Raw genomic sequence first — 13,667 nt, forward strand, 5'->3', positions numbered from 1 at the left:
CTAACCTCATTTGTTCTTTGGAAGTTTGTATTCAGGGACCTTGGCCTTGGATGTTAAACGCTGGTTCAAATTCTACAATACATATAAGTGAAGGTTATCAGTCATTCAAAAATAAGTAACATAAGCTTTAAACTTAAAGCCGAAGGGTTAAAATTACCTCTCATAAGTGCATCTTCTTCTTCTATCTCCCTAAGTAGTTGTTCTTTCCTTACAACTCCTTTTCCCTTAATTTTAATCTCACATTTCAACTATTGTTCAGTGCACATTAGCACTTCAATCATGTAATGGGTTAAGCAACTTCTACTTGGATCTACTTCAATTATATGATTCAAAATCAAGTTGAACAATGAACAAAAGTCAAATCACAAAACAACAAAACAAAACTCAAAAATCAAAAGAATCAAACAAACGTAACTTAGTCATCAAGTGAATCATCGAGCAAGACAAAAACGAAACGAAACCATTATCAAAAATAAAAAAGTGGAGACTACCACAGAATTTAGAAACTTGGGTTTAGATTAAGAAATTACAACAAAATTATTTTGAGAAGTCTCAGAAAGTGGAGAATAAGAAATTAGATGAGTATGATTTAGGTCTTCCAGTTTGATTGATAAGTTTTTTGTCGGTTTTGTTCAAGATTGAAGGCTGTTTGGGGGAGTGGAAACGACTGCAGGAGCCGAGGAGATACCGAGGTTTGAGACAAAACATTAAGTGACGTGTTGTAACTTGAAGTCTTCAAGCACGCCTGTTTGTGTTTTTTCGGTTCCATTAATACCCGTTCGGGTATTGGGTCTTACCCGGATCCGAACCTGTACCCACGGGTCTATGAATAAAATATCCAACAGGTTAATTTACACATACTTGTACCTGCACCTGGACCTGTGATTTCGGGTCGGTTCCAGTCCGGGTTTTCGAGTCCAGGTTAAAATGCCAAGGCCTACATTTCGTCCCAAAATGGACGATGAAGATGTCCTAGGTCACGAAATGTCATATCTCAGTGTCATAGGAGCTTTAATGTACTTGGCAACTCACACACGGCCTGATATAACATTTGCCGTGAACCTACTATCTAGGTTTAGCTCCTGTTCGACCCAAAGGCACTGGAACGGGATAAAACATGTTCTTCGTTACCTGCAAGGAACGAAAGACTTGGGTCTATATTATACTAACCATAACAAAGATGGTTTAGTTGGCTTTGCTGATGCAGGATATCTATCAGATCCACATCATGTTCGATCACAGACAGGATATGTCTTTACACATGGAGGTACAACCATTTCATGGTGTTCAATGAAACAAACCATCACGGCCACATCATCTAATCACTCAGAAATCTTGGCCATTCATGAGGCCAGCCGCGAGTGTGTTTGGTTGAGGTCGATGACCCAACATGCATGTCCGAGCTGATTGCGGGATGTCTTAGGACAAAGAGCCAACCGTGATGTATGAGAACAATGCTGCATGCATTGCTCAGCTCAAGGACGGCTACATCAAAGGAGACAGGACGAAGCACATATTACCTAAGTTCTTTTTCACGCACGAGCTTCAGAAAGCCGGCGAAGTCCTGGTCGTCCAAGTAAGGTCCAGCGACAATTTAGCTGACCTATTCACTATGTCACTCCCGACTTGCACGTTCAGGAAACTCACGCATCAGATTGGGATGCGTAAGCTGAAAGACCTCCACTGAGGTTCACATCAGGGGGAGTAGTACGTGTTGTACTCTTTTTCCTTCATCATGGTTTTGTCCCACTGAGTTTTCCTGATAAGGTTTTAATGAGACAACATTAAGCGTATTACAATCTCTGTATGGTTATGGCATCCAATGGGGAGTGTTATAAATCAATTGATGGATGTCCATAATCGGTCCAGTCCATAACCGGCCCATACCCTTAGAGAGAGACGGTCCAACCCTAGAGAGAGAGAGGCGGCCGCGAGACTTAGAGAGAGAGAGAGGCGGCTACATGGTTTAGGAGAAAAAGAAACTCAATTTTTTTTTCCTTGTATGATTAGAATTTCTCTTTTCTTTTATGTTTATGATTTGTAATATTTCCTTTTATCTATCTTGTAATCCTTTATATAAATGAAACACTTTATGATTAATAAAACACGGAAACATACCGTTCTAAACCCTAAGTTTCATTGCAATTTTAACATTTTGGGCTATTCTCCTACTCTGTTATAACTTAAAAACTAATTCTTTTTGCCTAAATGTGGAGTGATAATTACAAGAAATAAGAATATTAACCCTAAAAGTGAGGAAGGGACGTGTTCTTATCCGCCATTGTTTTTACTTCAATTATTTTACAACTTTTTTTTTTGAAACTAATTATTGTACAACTTTCACGTATGAAAATAATGCAATTTCATCTTTTTTAATTCAAATTTTAAACGACAGTTAAACATCAAATATGATGCTTTATCGAGATACGAGACAAAAATGTGTCTTCGTATCTTAATACTCTTTCTCTAAGATTCTTTTTGCTGCAGGAAAATTAACAAAACAAAACTATCTCGATAAATATTAGCGTATAAAAAACATTCATGAGTAGAAAGAGTCCACTGGGATGAGCCCTTTAAAAAAAACGACAAGTTACATTGCAAAAACATCTCATCTTCTTGACGTCGAAACTGTCGTTTGATGAAGCCCACAAGCGGTTTAGTGAGTTACTCGGACTTTTTATGCTTTTTGGAAGCAGACCCTTCTTCCTTATTCTTCTTCTTCAGCTTACCCTCTCTTCGCTCTCTCTTCACTCCCTTCGATTTATCCGGCAATGGAGTTTTTCCAACCTGCAAACAAATAGATTGAAACAATCAGTTTGTGTATCTGCAATGCACATTATGTGTTTTCATGTGCTTTCTTTCTTTACCTCTTGCTCAGGAATAAAAATCCTCCCTCTCTTCCCTAGTACATCATCTTGATCCACATTCTTCACCTGTACAAGAAACAAAGATTGTTTCACTTGGTTGTTCGTTTCTACCAAATTTTAAGGGAACGTGACAGCAAAAGCTACGGCAATGTTAATTGTACCTTCTTCTTGGGCTTATCTTTAGATGATTTCATAGCTTCTTTCCTTAGGCCTTCGTTGGGAAGACGATTACGACGGATAACCAGGTCCATGGAAGGACCTACTTCAACAAGCTCTATTCTAGGCACGATGGTCCCTGACTTTTTTAGCTTAATCGCGCAGTGAGTAAGGAAAACCTTAGTTGGTGATACCGCTGAGCATATGTAAGCACGGTCTAATCCAGTAAGGTTTAGATTATCAACGACCTGCAGACAAAACAATTCAACTTCTTTCAGGTTATGTGATAAGCAACAGCATATATGTATTTAAGATTGGGAAAAAAAAAATAGTTCACCTCGCCACGGAAGAGATCAGTGAGGACTTCTTTAAGCTGCTTCAGCTCTGGTACATTCTCAAAACCTTCTCCGGTAAAGCAAATGAAAGGCTTTGATCCTTCATGAGGTGCTATCTTCTTGTCGTAGGAAAACGATAGCAGAGATTTAAAGTTCTCAATCCCAACTTCTATAAGATCATAGACATGGTGATCGTACATTCTTCCGAGCACAAGATTGTCAGGTCGTTTCTTTGTGTGAGAGCCATACTGCAACATAGCATAGCATCCACCAAACCAATGGTAAGACTCACCAAATCAAACTAAGTTTGCAATTCATACGTAGACAAGATGACCCTCTAAGGTAATTACAGAATCAAAATCTAACGCAGAGACATGTCAATTGCAATTGCCGCAGCACAATAACAGAACAAGCTTATCTTGTGCTAATTTACACCATAAGAAACGTTCATAAAGACTAACAAGACAGCAGCAGGATGCCTTAAAATGAACCAAGAAGACAGGATAGAACATCTTAATAACAACTTTATGTACAATAATCAAGAAACAATATTAAATGTTGAATATAATTCAATAGTTACCGCCACAAAACCAATCTGAAAGAGCTGAAACAGCTTACCGCGAAAATACTACAATCAGTTTTTTGAGAGAAGAACTCCAAAGAGGTTTCACCACCACTCTCAAAGGGTCTAATGTTCTCATTCCTCCTCGAGTACTTGATGGCACCTCCCTTCTTCAAACGGTACAGCTCCATCAGCACAGAGCTAAGTGTAGCGCTCGTCTTCGTCCCATGAAGTATCAGTGTCCTCTTCCCATTTTCTACCTGCACAACCAACCACATACAAAGTTTATAACTTTCAATCGATTCTTCACAAATTCTCATAGATACCAATACAAGAACCAAAACCCATGATTCAATTCTCTTTGTGTAATGAGATTGAACAAGACTTACCAGCTTCGGAGCTCGCTTTTCGAGTACACGTTTGGCTTTGTGGGTCTTCGGAGTTCGTATTTCCATCATGACTGGTAATTTTCCGGCGACTTGCAACAAAGCGACGGCACCGAGAAGTAGAGAGGAAGGAAGACGAGGAAAAGGTTTATCGATGAGAGAGAGAGACTAGGGTTTTAAGTTCAAGCAACTTATATAGAATTTTAATCTAGCCCCTATGTTATTATGTTTATTTCAATTCACTCCAATTACTTTGTGTTTATATGATGAGACCCAAAAGTTTCATTAGGTCGACGATGGGTTCAAATAAAGAATTGACGGCCCAGGAGACTTTTAGGCAATTAAAATTTGGACATAGCTTATGAAAACACTACAGATTTCTTTTTTTAACACACGGATTTACAAAAAAAAAACACTCATGAGAGTCTAGGCGTAGACATATAAACGGAAAACTAAAAACCTAAAACCGAATTGGAACCAACCAAACCTGAATCTGGACCGATGTTCACAAACCGATTCTCACATTTTTGGAACCGTAAATCAAAACCAAAACTATAAAATATTTTTTTTTGTACAAACTATCACTAGTAAAAATTTTCCGCATAGCCACGGTAGTGCCAGTGTAAAATCGTGGCTTATTTGAAAAAGTCATTGTTTAGCCACGATTAGCCACGGTTAGCCACAATTTTTTAAAAAGCCACGATTATTCTTTTCTAGCCACGAATCAGTCACTAAATAATCATGGTTATTTTAGTAGCCACGATTTAGCTACGAAATAACAGTGGCTAATCGTTAGCCACGACTCAGCCACTTTATTTTTGTGGCTATTTAGTTTTTATATACCCTAAACCCTAAACTTCAAAATTAAATTATATATCCTAGATACTAAAACCAAAATACAAATATAACATTTTTTCAAACTTTAAATATAAATGTTAAATTTAAATTCTAAATATAAATTTCTTTAAAATCCATTATAAATCTTAAACCTAAACCCTTATAATCTTAAACTTCACATACAAAAACCATAAATCTAATGTTTTCAAACCACAAACCTTATATCATACATTAAATCACAAATATTTAAATCTAATTAAACCCAAAATTTATATATTTCAAACTCTAAAAATATTTATACTTTCAATTATTTAATCTTAACATTTACATTTAATCCTAACAAGTATACTCAAATCCTATTTCTCAAACTATAAACTCTATATTGTAAACATATATCATTAAACCATGAAGCATTATATCTTAAATTCAAAATATTGAAATTTAAATTGAAAATCTTATCAATTTTCTTTAGGTTATGCACTATAATCATTAGCTAACAACTAAATAATAAAAAGAAAAGAAATACTGAAATCTAATGCTAATTCCTAAACTAACTTCTCATTGGTCAAAAGAAGAAAGGAACGGATTACCCCCTGTTAGATCACAACCATTCATAAAGATCTATCGAACGGCCACAACTACACACGCTTTTTATTTTTATTTTTAATTTATTTTCTTCTTCCTTCTCTTCTCTCGTCTCTGATTGTTTTCTAGATCTAAGTTTCGTTTTCACACAGATCTCTCTACCGCTCACACATCTCTCCATCTCTGCTCACAGAAGAGACATCAATGCCTCTACTCACATATCTATGTTTGTCTCTTATCAGTTGTGTATGTATTTGATTTTGTTTTGATAGATGACAGAGACGGAGGTGGACTGCGACGGTAACGAAGATGGAGAGACATAGAGGGCTGAGGAAGAAGCGGAGGTGATACTGAATCTTTTTCGTATTTGCGTTTTTTAGATTTCGATTAATGTGTTTATTTTGTTTCAGATTTTTAAACTAGGAAGAAGAAGAAGAAGGAGAGAAGACAAAGGAAGAAGAAGAAAAGCCAAGATGAAGCTTCGCTGGCTCCTTCCAGAGCCAATATTGAAGAAGATGAAGGTGGTGAGGTGGTGCGTGTATCACCGGCGACACGGGGGTGGGCTATCACCGGAGGAATGTTGCGCGTGGTTCATGGCCTGGTGCGCGTGGTGCTGTGCGAGGATATACATATATAATAAACATGTAATTTATAAGATTTTATATTTTATTAATAAATTATTTTATTTTTTATTCTTGTTTTTTTTTTTCTTTTTAAATTTTAATAAAGCCACAGTGAGATAGTGGCTAACCGTGGCTATTTGTTGTTATGTTAGCCACGAAAAGCAGCATGGTAAAACCGTGGCTCGTAGCCACGTTTAGCCACAGTTTTTTCTAGCCACGAGGCTATAGCCACGGTAAATTTCCAATCCATAAGCGTGACTTATTTTCTTTGTAGCCACGTTTTTCTCTTCTATAGCCACTGTATTGTAGTGGCTATGCGGTGAATTTTTACTAGTGTATAAAATATCTAAATTGCCTTAACATATATAAAAAGATTAACATATTTTATTAATTTCGTATATTTTTGGATCCTAGGTCGGATTTCTGTCCGTATTCCAAACGCGAAATTCTTAAGTCCCGTTAGGATATTTTTTATAAGACTTCAGATCGAATTTTGGTTTTCTCCGTTTGAGTCAAGGTAGGGACTTCGTTTTGGAATAAAAACGCCCAAGCCTAATCATAACAATCTAGATTATTACTTGGCTCTCATGTCATGAATGCCAATTAGAGACAAAAGTATATCATATAAACTCCTTAGAAAACATTTATTTTATGACAAGAAAACATTTCAGATATACTCAAAAGAAAACAACTGAAAAGAAAGCAGCTTTGAAATTAGTCGTAGATGTATCTCATGGTAGTAGTGCCAGATGTGTACCCACCATCAATAACCAGGTTATGTCCGGTAATGAATCTTGACGATTCTTCACTTGCAAGAAACAAAGCTGCTTGAGCCACATCCTCCACAGTACCAGCTCTTCCGGTCAGTAAACTTCCTTTCTCAGCCACAGTCTTTGTGACTTCAGCCGCATCGATTCTGTCATTGTGAAGATACGTACGATACGCGTTGACCAAGATCTCAGTAGGAACTCCATGCGGAGAGATGCTGTTCACACGGATACCGTGAGAGCCAAGTTCACATGCCGTTGTCTTCACGAGCCCGTTAATGGCTCCTTTTGAAAGCGTATACGCGTGACCTCCAAGTCCTCCCATTACTCCTGATGAACTTGATGTGCATATGATCGACCCTCCTCCTCCTTTTGCGTTTTCAGATGCATCAAAACTAAATTTAGCTGTCTGGTGATAAAAAGAATTGGGCTGCACAATATTGTTTAACCGATCCGAATGATACCGATGTTTTTTTTTTTTTTTTTTTTTTTTTTTTTTTAGTTCCAATTACGTCTCATTATTATTATTGAAAATTCAAAATTTTGGAAAATCTCCTAGACTATATTTGCAAAGTGATTTTGCCACATGTCCCTTCCACAATCAATTTCACAAAACAAATATGACATGACTACTGAAATTGATGACATTGCTTCTAGAAAAATATGACATGGATAATTTCCTTTAATGTTGATTTATATTTTTGGAAAACTTATTAGAATATGGTAATAATTCATATATTACATTTAATATTGATATTTCTTTTTGGTGAACTTTTTTTTTTTAAATATGGTAATAGCTCATACATCAATTATAAAACAAATATATTTATATATAACATTTCAAATTTCGAAATATTATTATTTTTGTATAATTATATAATTTGTATTACTAAAGCTTTCAAAAATTTATACAATTTTTTAAAAAAAAAAATATCTAATCGTAAGATCATTAGTTTCTTATATATCTACAAATTTTATAAATATTGTTTAGGTTACATTTTTGATAATTATACAATTTTATATAATTTTTATTAGTTTTATACAAATTGATTTAATATATATCAAATCTATATTAAATATTAGTAAGAAAATAGTAAAATCTATAATATTTAATAAAATGTATTTTTAAATATAAGTTAAATTTAAAAAAATTCTTACTGCACATGGTGCAGGAAAACACCTAGTAAATTTGTAAATATAATAGAATAGGTTTTTATCCTGTTTATAAATATTCAAATTGGTGAATTACATCTCTATAATATTATAAATTATTAAACAAATTTTCTTTTTATTGAAAAAATAATAAAAAGGACAGTTATTTTTATAGTTTAGCTAGAAGAGGAGATTATATACAAAATTTAACCGGTTCTTTCATTTACTTGGGTCACTAGATATATGCCGGGAGTTTCAGGTTTAATAGAAAACAATAAACATAATTTATAAAACAAAAATAACAATACAAAACAGTAACATCCGGATAACTTGTTTACTAACCGTGTAATCACTATGTGATATTTTTTTTTTTGTTTTAGCCTTACTTAGGTATTGGAATTGACTTCTCTATAGGTTGTTCATTTTTAAATTGTTCAATCTCAAACACATTTGATATTGAATATTTTTGGACAAACAACTAAAAAGCCATTTATTAACATAAGTAACCAAATCAATTTTTAAGTATTCTTTTAAATTGGTCAAATATTTTCTAAGAAGACAAGTCTAATAAGGGTCTAACTGGTGTTGCATGAATGAAATGGAATAATACATTTCTTACCGGGAATTGTTTTTCTTTTTCATTTCTTCTTATTCCTTTTATTCTAGAGGAATATAGGAGAAATTTGTTCCTCACTAAAATTGATAAGGAATAATCTTCATTTTCATTCCCCTAATTTTATTCCTCTGCATTTTGTTCTCTAACCATTCCTAATATTCCTATAATGGTCAGGGTCGGCCCTGAGAATTTGGGGGCCCTATACCATTTAGTAAAGATTTTAAAATTTTTGGGGGCCTAAAATTTTTTTTTTTAAATTTGAGGGCCTATTTACATATAAAATTTTTCAAAAAGTTTGAGGGCCTAAGGCGAATGTTTCATTAGGCTTTGCTCAGGACCGGTCCTAATAATGGTCTAAGTTAGACCCTAAATCAAAACTGAAAATGATTAATGATATTCAGTTTCTACTTAGCTCTTAAGACTTGCTAAATTGCCAAATCTGATTGGACACCAAACTAAAACACTCACCTTTGATCATCGCCTTAGCTGCATGTTTGATGCCAAGCAAGACACCATTCACATTGACTGAAACAACTTTGTTTACCATCTTAATGTCCATCTCCATGATGCTACCTTCGTTCACAGCCATTCCCGCATTATTGAACATTACGTCCAGCCTCCCTTTACGTCTCATGGCCAGCTCCACTGCCGCCTCCACATCAGCCTCCTTTGATACATCGCAATGCACGTAGCACCCACCAATGGATTCGGCCATACGGACGCCTTCTTCATCCAGTATATCCGCGACAATGACATATGCACCATTCTCTGTAAACAGCCTCGCCGTGGCAGCTCCGATCCCTCTTGCTCCTCCGGTTATTATGGCTACCTTCTTATTTAGTCTTTTGTTTGAGTTCGCCATTCTAGGCTTTTTGAGATGTTTGCAGGTCGACTTTGTTCTTATACCACTTTATTTTAAGTTTCTTGTTTTAGACATGCTCTTTAACTTTCCATTCAACTACTTTTATTTCTTTCACTTGTTAGTTCACTCATCTTCTTTGCGTTAAGTCATGTTTGATGAATATTTAAACAAAAACAAAGAGTGAGGAGAACTATTTCGTATGGATTTTGGTTGGTTATATAACGCAACGTTATAATTTATAATATACTCTCTCGAACTTCTGTATTTCCTACTCATTGTACAGTATAGTTTTGTAAGATTAAGAGGTGAGTGTGAATCTCTCTCCAGTTTTCTATATATACGATCTCTTTTCTTAGACAAAGTACATTACGCAGCAGCACTTATACATATCAGTAAATATATATATGATAATATGAAGATGTATATGATTGTGTTATCTTCTGCTTTTAGTTCGCCGTATAGCTATGCTTCCATGAAACAGTGAAACTTCACAGAATCGTTTACATTTTTTTAGTCAAAGTTGTTAAAGGAGAAACAAAAAAAACAAAAACATATGATATGCTTCGTTTGAGATTTACAAGTTTCCTCCAAAAGGTATGATCTTGGTGGGGTCTTCAAACTTGACAGTGGGCAAGTGGTTCTTGCTTCCCTGTTTTAGAGAGAGAGAGGAAGGTGCAAGTAAGAGTTAATTAACATGAACCAGTCTTGTTCCTCCACAACACTTTGCTTTCCGTCCCACGAGTTATGGTATTCATTTACTATTGCCCCAGACAGACAAAGTAAAGAACCTCTAATTTAGAGGTCTAGAGAACCTCGAATTTAGATTCACCAAAGACAGTAATTTTGCATGTGAGATAGAAATACAGAGAAGCGATACCTTGTAAAGACTTTTCAAGGTCCTGCAATTGCCTGATGAAACCGGTGTTAGGATTTGCCACGGGTCTAATGCTCTGAACATGCTGCAATGCTTGGGTTAAAGTCATTCCGTGTTTCTTCATGAGGTAAGCAACAATTACAGTGACACTGCAAGTAAGTATAAAAAGGGGCAAAACATTCAGGGAACAAGGTCAATTAAGTAAAGAACATAAACGGGTGAAAGAATATAAGAAACCTGCGTGACTTTCCAACGAAGCAATGGACAAGAACGCTACCACCTTGCTTTTTGGCTTCATCAATGAAATCAATACACTCATCGAAGTATATTTCCAAATTTGTGTCTTCCTTATCCACAACTATCACATATACAAAGCAAGAGATTCCAGATCTCAAAAGGGCAAGAAAGACATATATTCTGTATAACAAGGTGAAACCTTTAATACCTGGAACAACCTTGTAGACAAAATCGCCAGGGTGGGCAGGTCTCAAGGAGCTAGCTACGGTTAAGATATGTGTAACGTTGCAAGACTTCAATACGTTCTTGTTGGAAGCTGCTGCAAAGGATCCGAGATAGAGACCCTAGAAAAAAGATTAATGAATCAATTGGTCTAGGGATGGATGATTGTTGCGAGGTGGAACCTCTTGGATTAGGGAAGGGACATTGTCTTGTCTATAGACACGAGCAACTTTGATAAGACGAACAAGCTCTTGTATCCGATTCTTCACATAGGTTTCCTTATCCATTGCTGGCGAGGATGATGATCCTTTGTCCCTAGAACTCCTGGAAAGGGAAATGGAATTGAATCATCTTTTAGTTTTAAACTAGCTCAGCGAAATTCGTAATTGGGAGAATTGAATCTAAAATCAAATAGTTGAATCTATGTGTGATCCTTTGAGAAAAACGATTACAACTATGGAGATCGTATCGTATTAACATGAAAAGATGGATTCGATAACATAATTGATGAGACCTTACATTGTAGAAAGAAGGGGGGGGTGGATTAGCCAAAGAGGAGAAGAAAACAAATCTGAGAAAAATGGTGACTGAGAGATTACTAATGGGGAAGTTTGCAACTGCATGGTTCTCTCCAGATTTTTGGACAAGGAGCGGGACGATGCGTCTCAGACGGGATAAAGTGTAAATTATTTGTTCTTCAAGGACTAGTTATATGTAATTTGTTTTTTTTTTATCAAATAATGATTTTTGACTTGAGATATTTTTGTTTACAATACTCACTTCGTTTTAATAAATGACGTTTAAATATTTTTATGTTTCAAAATTATATGACGTTGTTAATTTTTAATGTAACATTTCATAAAAAAATTATTCTATTATTTTTTTTTATATTCTGCAATTTATTCCTTTATTGGTTAAATTCTATTTATATAGATATTTAGTAATGTTTTGTTTAAAATGAATAAAATTAAATATTTTTTAATTTGTATGCACAGAGCCACAAACTTTAAAACCAACTAACACTACAAGAAAACACGAAGATAACACGAGATGGGTTCGACGTAAGCATATACTAGATTTTTACCCCCGCGGAATAATTTTTTGGTAATTTTTTATATAATTGCATTTTCTCTTCTTTTAAAGTAAGCATAGCATAAAATCCATAATCCAAAGTTTATACCAAACTCAAACAAAAAAATCTGATCCGTGCCCATTCCGAAATATAAGAAATTCCAGAATAGGTCTTGTAGCGTGGTAAACCATATATCTAAATTCGAAATGTTATTAGCCGTAGCCGAACCCTAACGGGCAATCCGAAAAACCAAAAAAAAATCCAAAAAATCCAAAAAACCGATCCGAAAGTCCAAATTAATCAAAAATGTAAATATTTGAAACATAAATATGTACTTCAAATATTCAATTCTATATTTATTTTGAAACTATATCTAAAAATAAGTATTTAAATCTTCAATAAGTACCTTAAATATTCAATCCTATATAAATAAGTTTATTTCTTATGTTTTGCTTTTAAATTTTGGATATATTCGAATCAAACCCATATAACCTGAATCAGAACAATATATGGTTACTTTATGGATTTTAGATGTGATACAATTTAGAAGCAAAACCAAAATGTTATATCTGAATCTGATTTGTACTTACAAATTTCCTAACCTGATTTGTACTTACAAATTTATCAGAATGACACCTAAGATGTGATATAAATTAGAACTGAAATTCTAAATACCCAATCCGTATCGCAACGGGTACATGAATGCTCAAACCTAACTTAAAGTATGTTTTATGTTTTGTTCATTGAGTTTTATATTTGATAAATATTATATGTATTGGAATAACCCGTGAAACTATATTCATAAAAAAATATCAATAATAACATGTTCCAACATATTAAACAATAATGACTATTACTATTTATTTTATCATATATAGTTTTAACACTTTATCTATAAGATATATTATTATGTATTTGGTGAGGTTTTAAAAAAAATGTGTTTTACTATTAAATTAAAGTACAGTTGTATATATGAATTAGTAAGTATATATAATTCTTTTTATATTAATAAATAAAATATAATTGATTATTTACTTAAAAGTAGTGTTAATATAAATTGAACTCATTATTCAAAATAATAGATTAGTTATTTAGTTCATTAATTTTAGGTTAGAGTATATATTTAATAATAATTAAGTTAAGTAAAAATAAAAATAATAGAAAATCTAGTTAAATGTAATGGTCCAACATAGAATCTATAATATAATGGGACAGTTGCCTCATTTCTGAGTCGCCACGTCAGCAGCTCCCACGGAGAAATTTTGCGTTTTGTATTTAAGATTCTGATTACGTTTTGCGTGGAAGTTTTAGGGGGTGGTATTCAATCTAGTAATTTAATAGAATTTGAGAGAATTCATAAATAATAATTTTTGCAGTAGTTTAAGAGATTTGCTGATATTTTAATGCATTTACGTAATTCTCATGTTTATTTTTTCTTAAGGATTTTAAAGGAATGCACATGAATTTGATAGATAATCTTGTGTCTTGTAAACCAGCTTTCTATCTATTTTCAT

The 13,667-nt window shown here is 34.1% G+C and overlaps 3 protein-coding genes and 1 long non-coding RNA gene across 6 annotated transcripts; 1 reads left to right on the top strand and 3 right to left on the bottom strand.

The window, feature by feature from the left end:
• Window positions 1-2,492: 2,492 nt before the first annotated feature.
• On the bottom strand, window positions 2,493-4,510 carry LOC106376889 (ribosome production factor 2 homolog). Its single transcript, XM_013817017.3, has 6 exons — window positions 4,310-4,510; window positions 3,977-4,180; window positions 3,361-3,606; window positions 3,029-3,271; window positions 2,868-2,933; window positions 2,493-2,787 (listed from the first exon to the last, which is right to left on the bottom strand). The coding sequence occupies exons 1-6, from the start codon at window positions 4,376-4,378 to the stop codon at window positions 2,665-2,667; spliced, it is 951 nt and encodes a 316-aa protein (XP_013672471.2). The 5' UTR covers window positions 4,379-4,510; the 3' UTR covers window positions 2,493-2,664.
• Window positions 4,511-4,679: 169 nt separating this feature from the next.
• On the top strand, window positions 4,680-6,420 carry LOC125580711. Its single transcript, XR_007318450.1, has 2 exons — window positions 4,680-6,072; window positions 6,139-6,420. It is a non-coding gene; the product is annotated as an uncharacterized LOC125580711 (long non-coding RNA).
• Window positions 6,421-6,944: 524 nt separating this feature from the next.
• LOC106374848 (short-chain dehydrogenase reductase ATA1) lies at window positions 6,945-9,777 on the bottom strand. The gene is made up of 2 exons (XM_013814785.3): window positions 9,355-9,777; window positions 6,945-7,487 (listed from the first exon to the last, which is right to left on the bottom strand). Exons 1-2 carry the CDS (start codon window positions 9,746-9,748, stop codon window positions 7,066-7,068), a joined length of 816 nt encoding a protein of 271 aa, XP_013670239.2. The 5' UTR covers window positions 9,749-9,777; the 3' UTR covers window positions 6,945-7,065.
• A 379-nt stretch (window positions 9,778-10,156) lies between these two features.
• On the bottom strand, window positions 10,157-11,783 carry LOC106376888 (dual specificity protein phosphatase 1). 3 transcript variants are annotated; one of them, XM_048745708.1, is made up of 6 exons: window positions 11,601-11,783; window positions 11,264-11,405; window positions 11,068-11,203; window positions 10,860-10,980; window positions 10,626-10,771; window positions 10,157-10,397 (listed from the first exon to the last, which is right to left on the bottom strand). In XM_048745708.1, the coding sequence occupies exons 1-6, from the start codon at window positions 11,702-11,704 to the stop codon at window positions 10,363-10,365; spliced, it is 684 nt and encodes a 227-aa protein (XP_048601665.1). In that variant the 5' UTR covers window positions 11,705-11,783; the 3' UTR covers window positions 10,157-10,362. The 3 variants fall into 3 exon arrangements, with proteins under 3 accessions (XP_048601665.1, XP_048601664.1, XP_013672470.2); XM_048745707.1 differs by having other exon boundaries at window positions 10,157-10,506; XM_013817016.3 differs by having other exon boundaries at window positions 10,157-10,551.
• Between the last annotated feature and the right edge of the window lie 1,884 nt (window positions 11,784-13,667).

Source organism: Brassica napus, chromosome C1 (genome assembly GCF_020379485.1).
Source record: "Brassica napus cultivar Da-Ae chromosome C1, Da-Ae, whole genome shotgun sequence".
Classification (NCBI taxonomy): Eukaryota; Viridiplantae; Streptophyta; class Magnoliopsida; order Brassicales; family Brassicaceae; genus Brassica; species Brassica napus.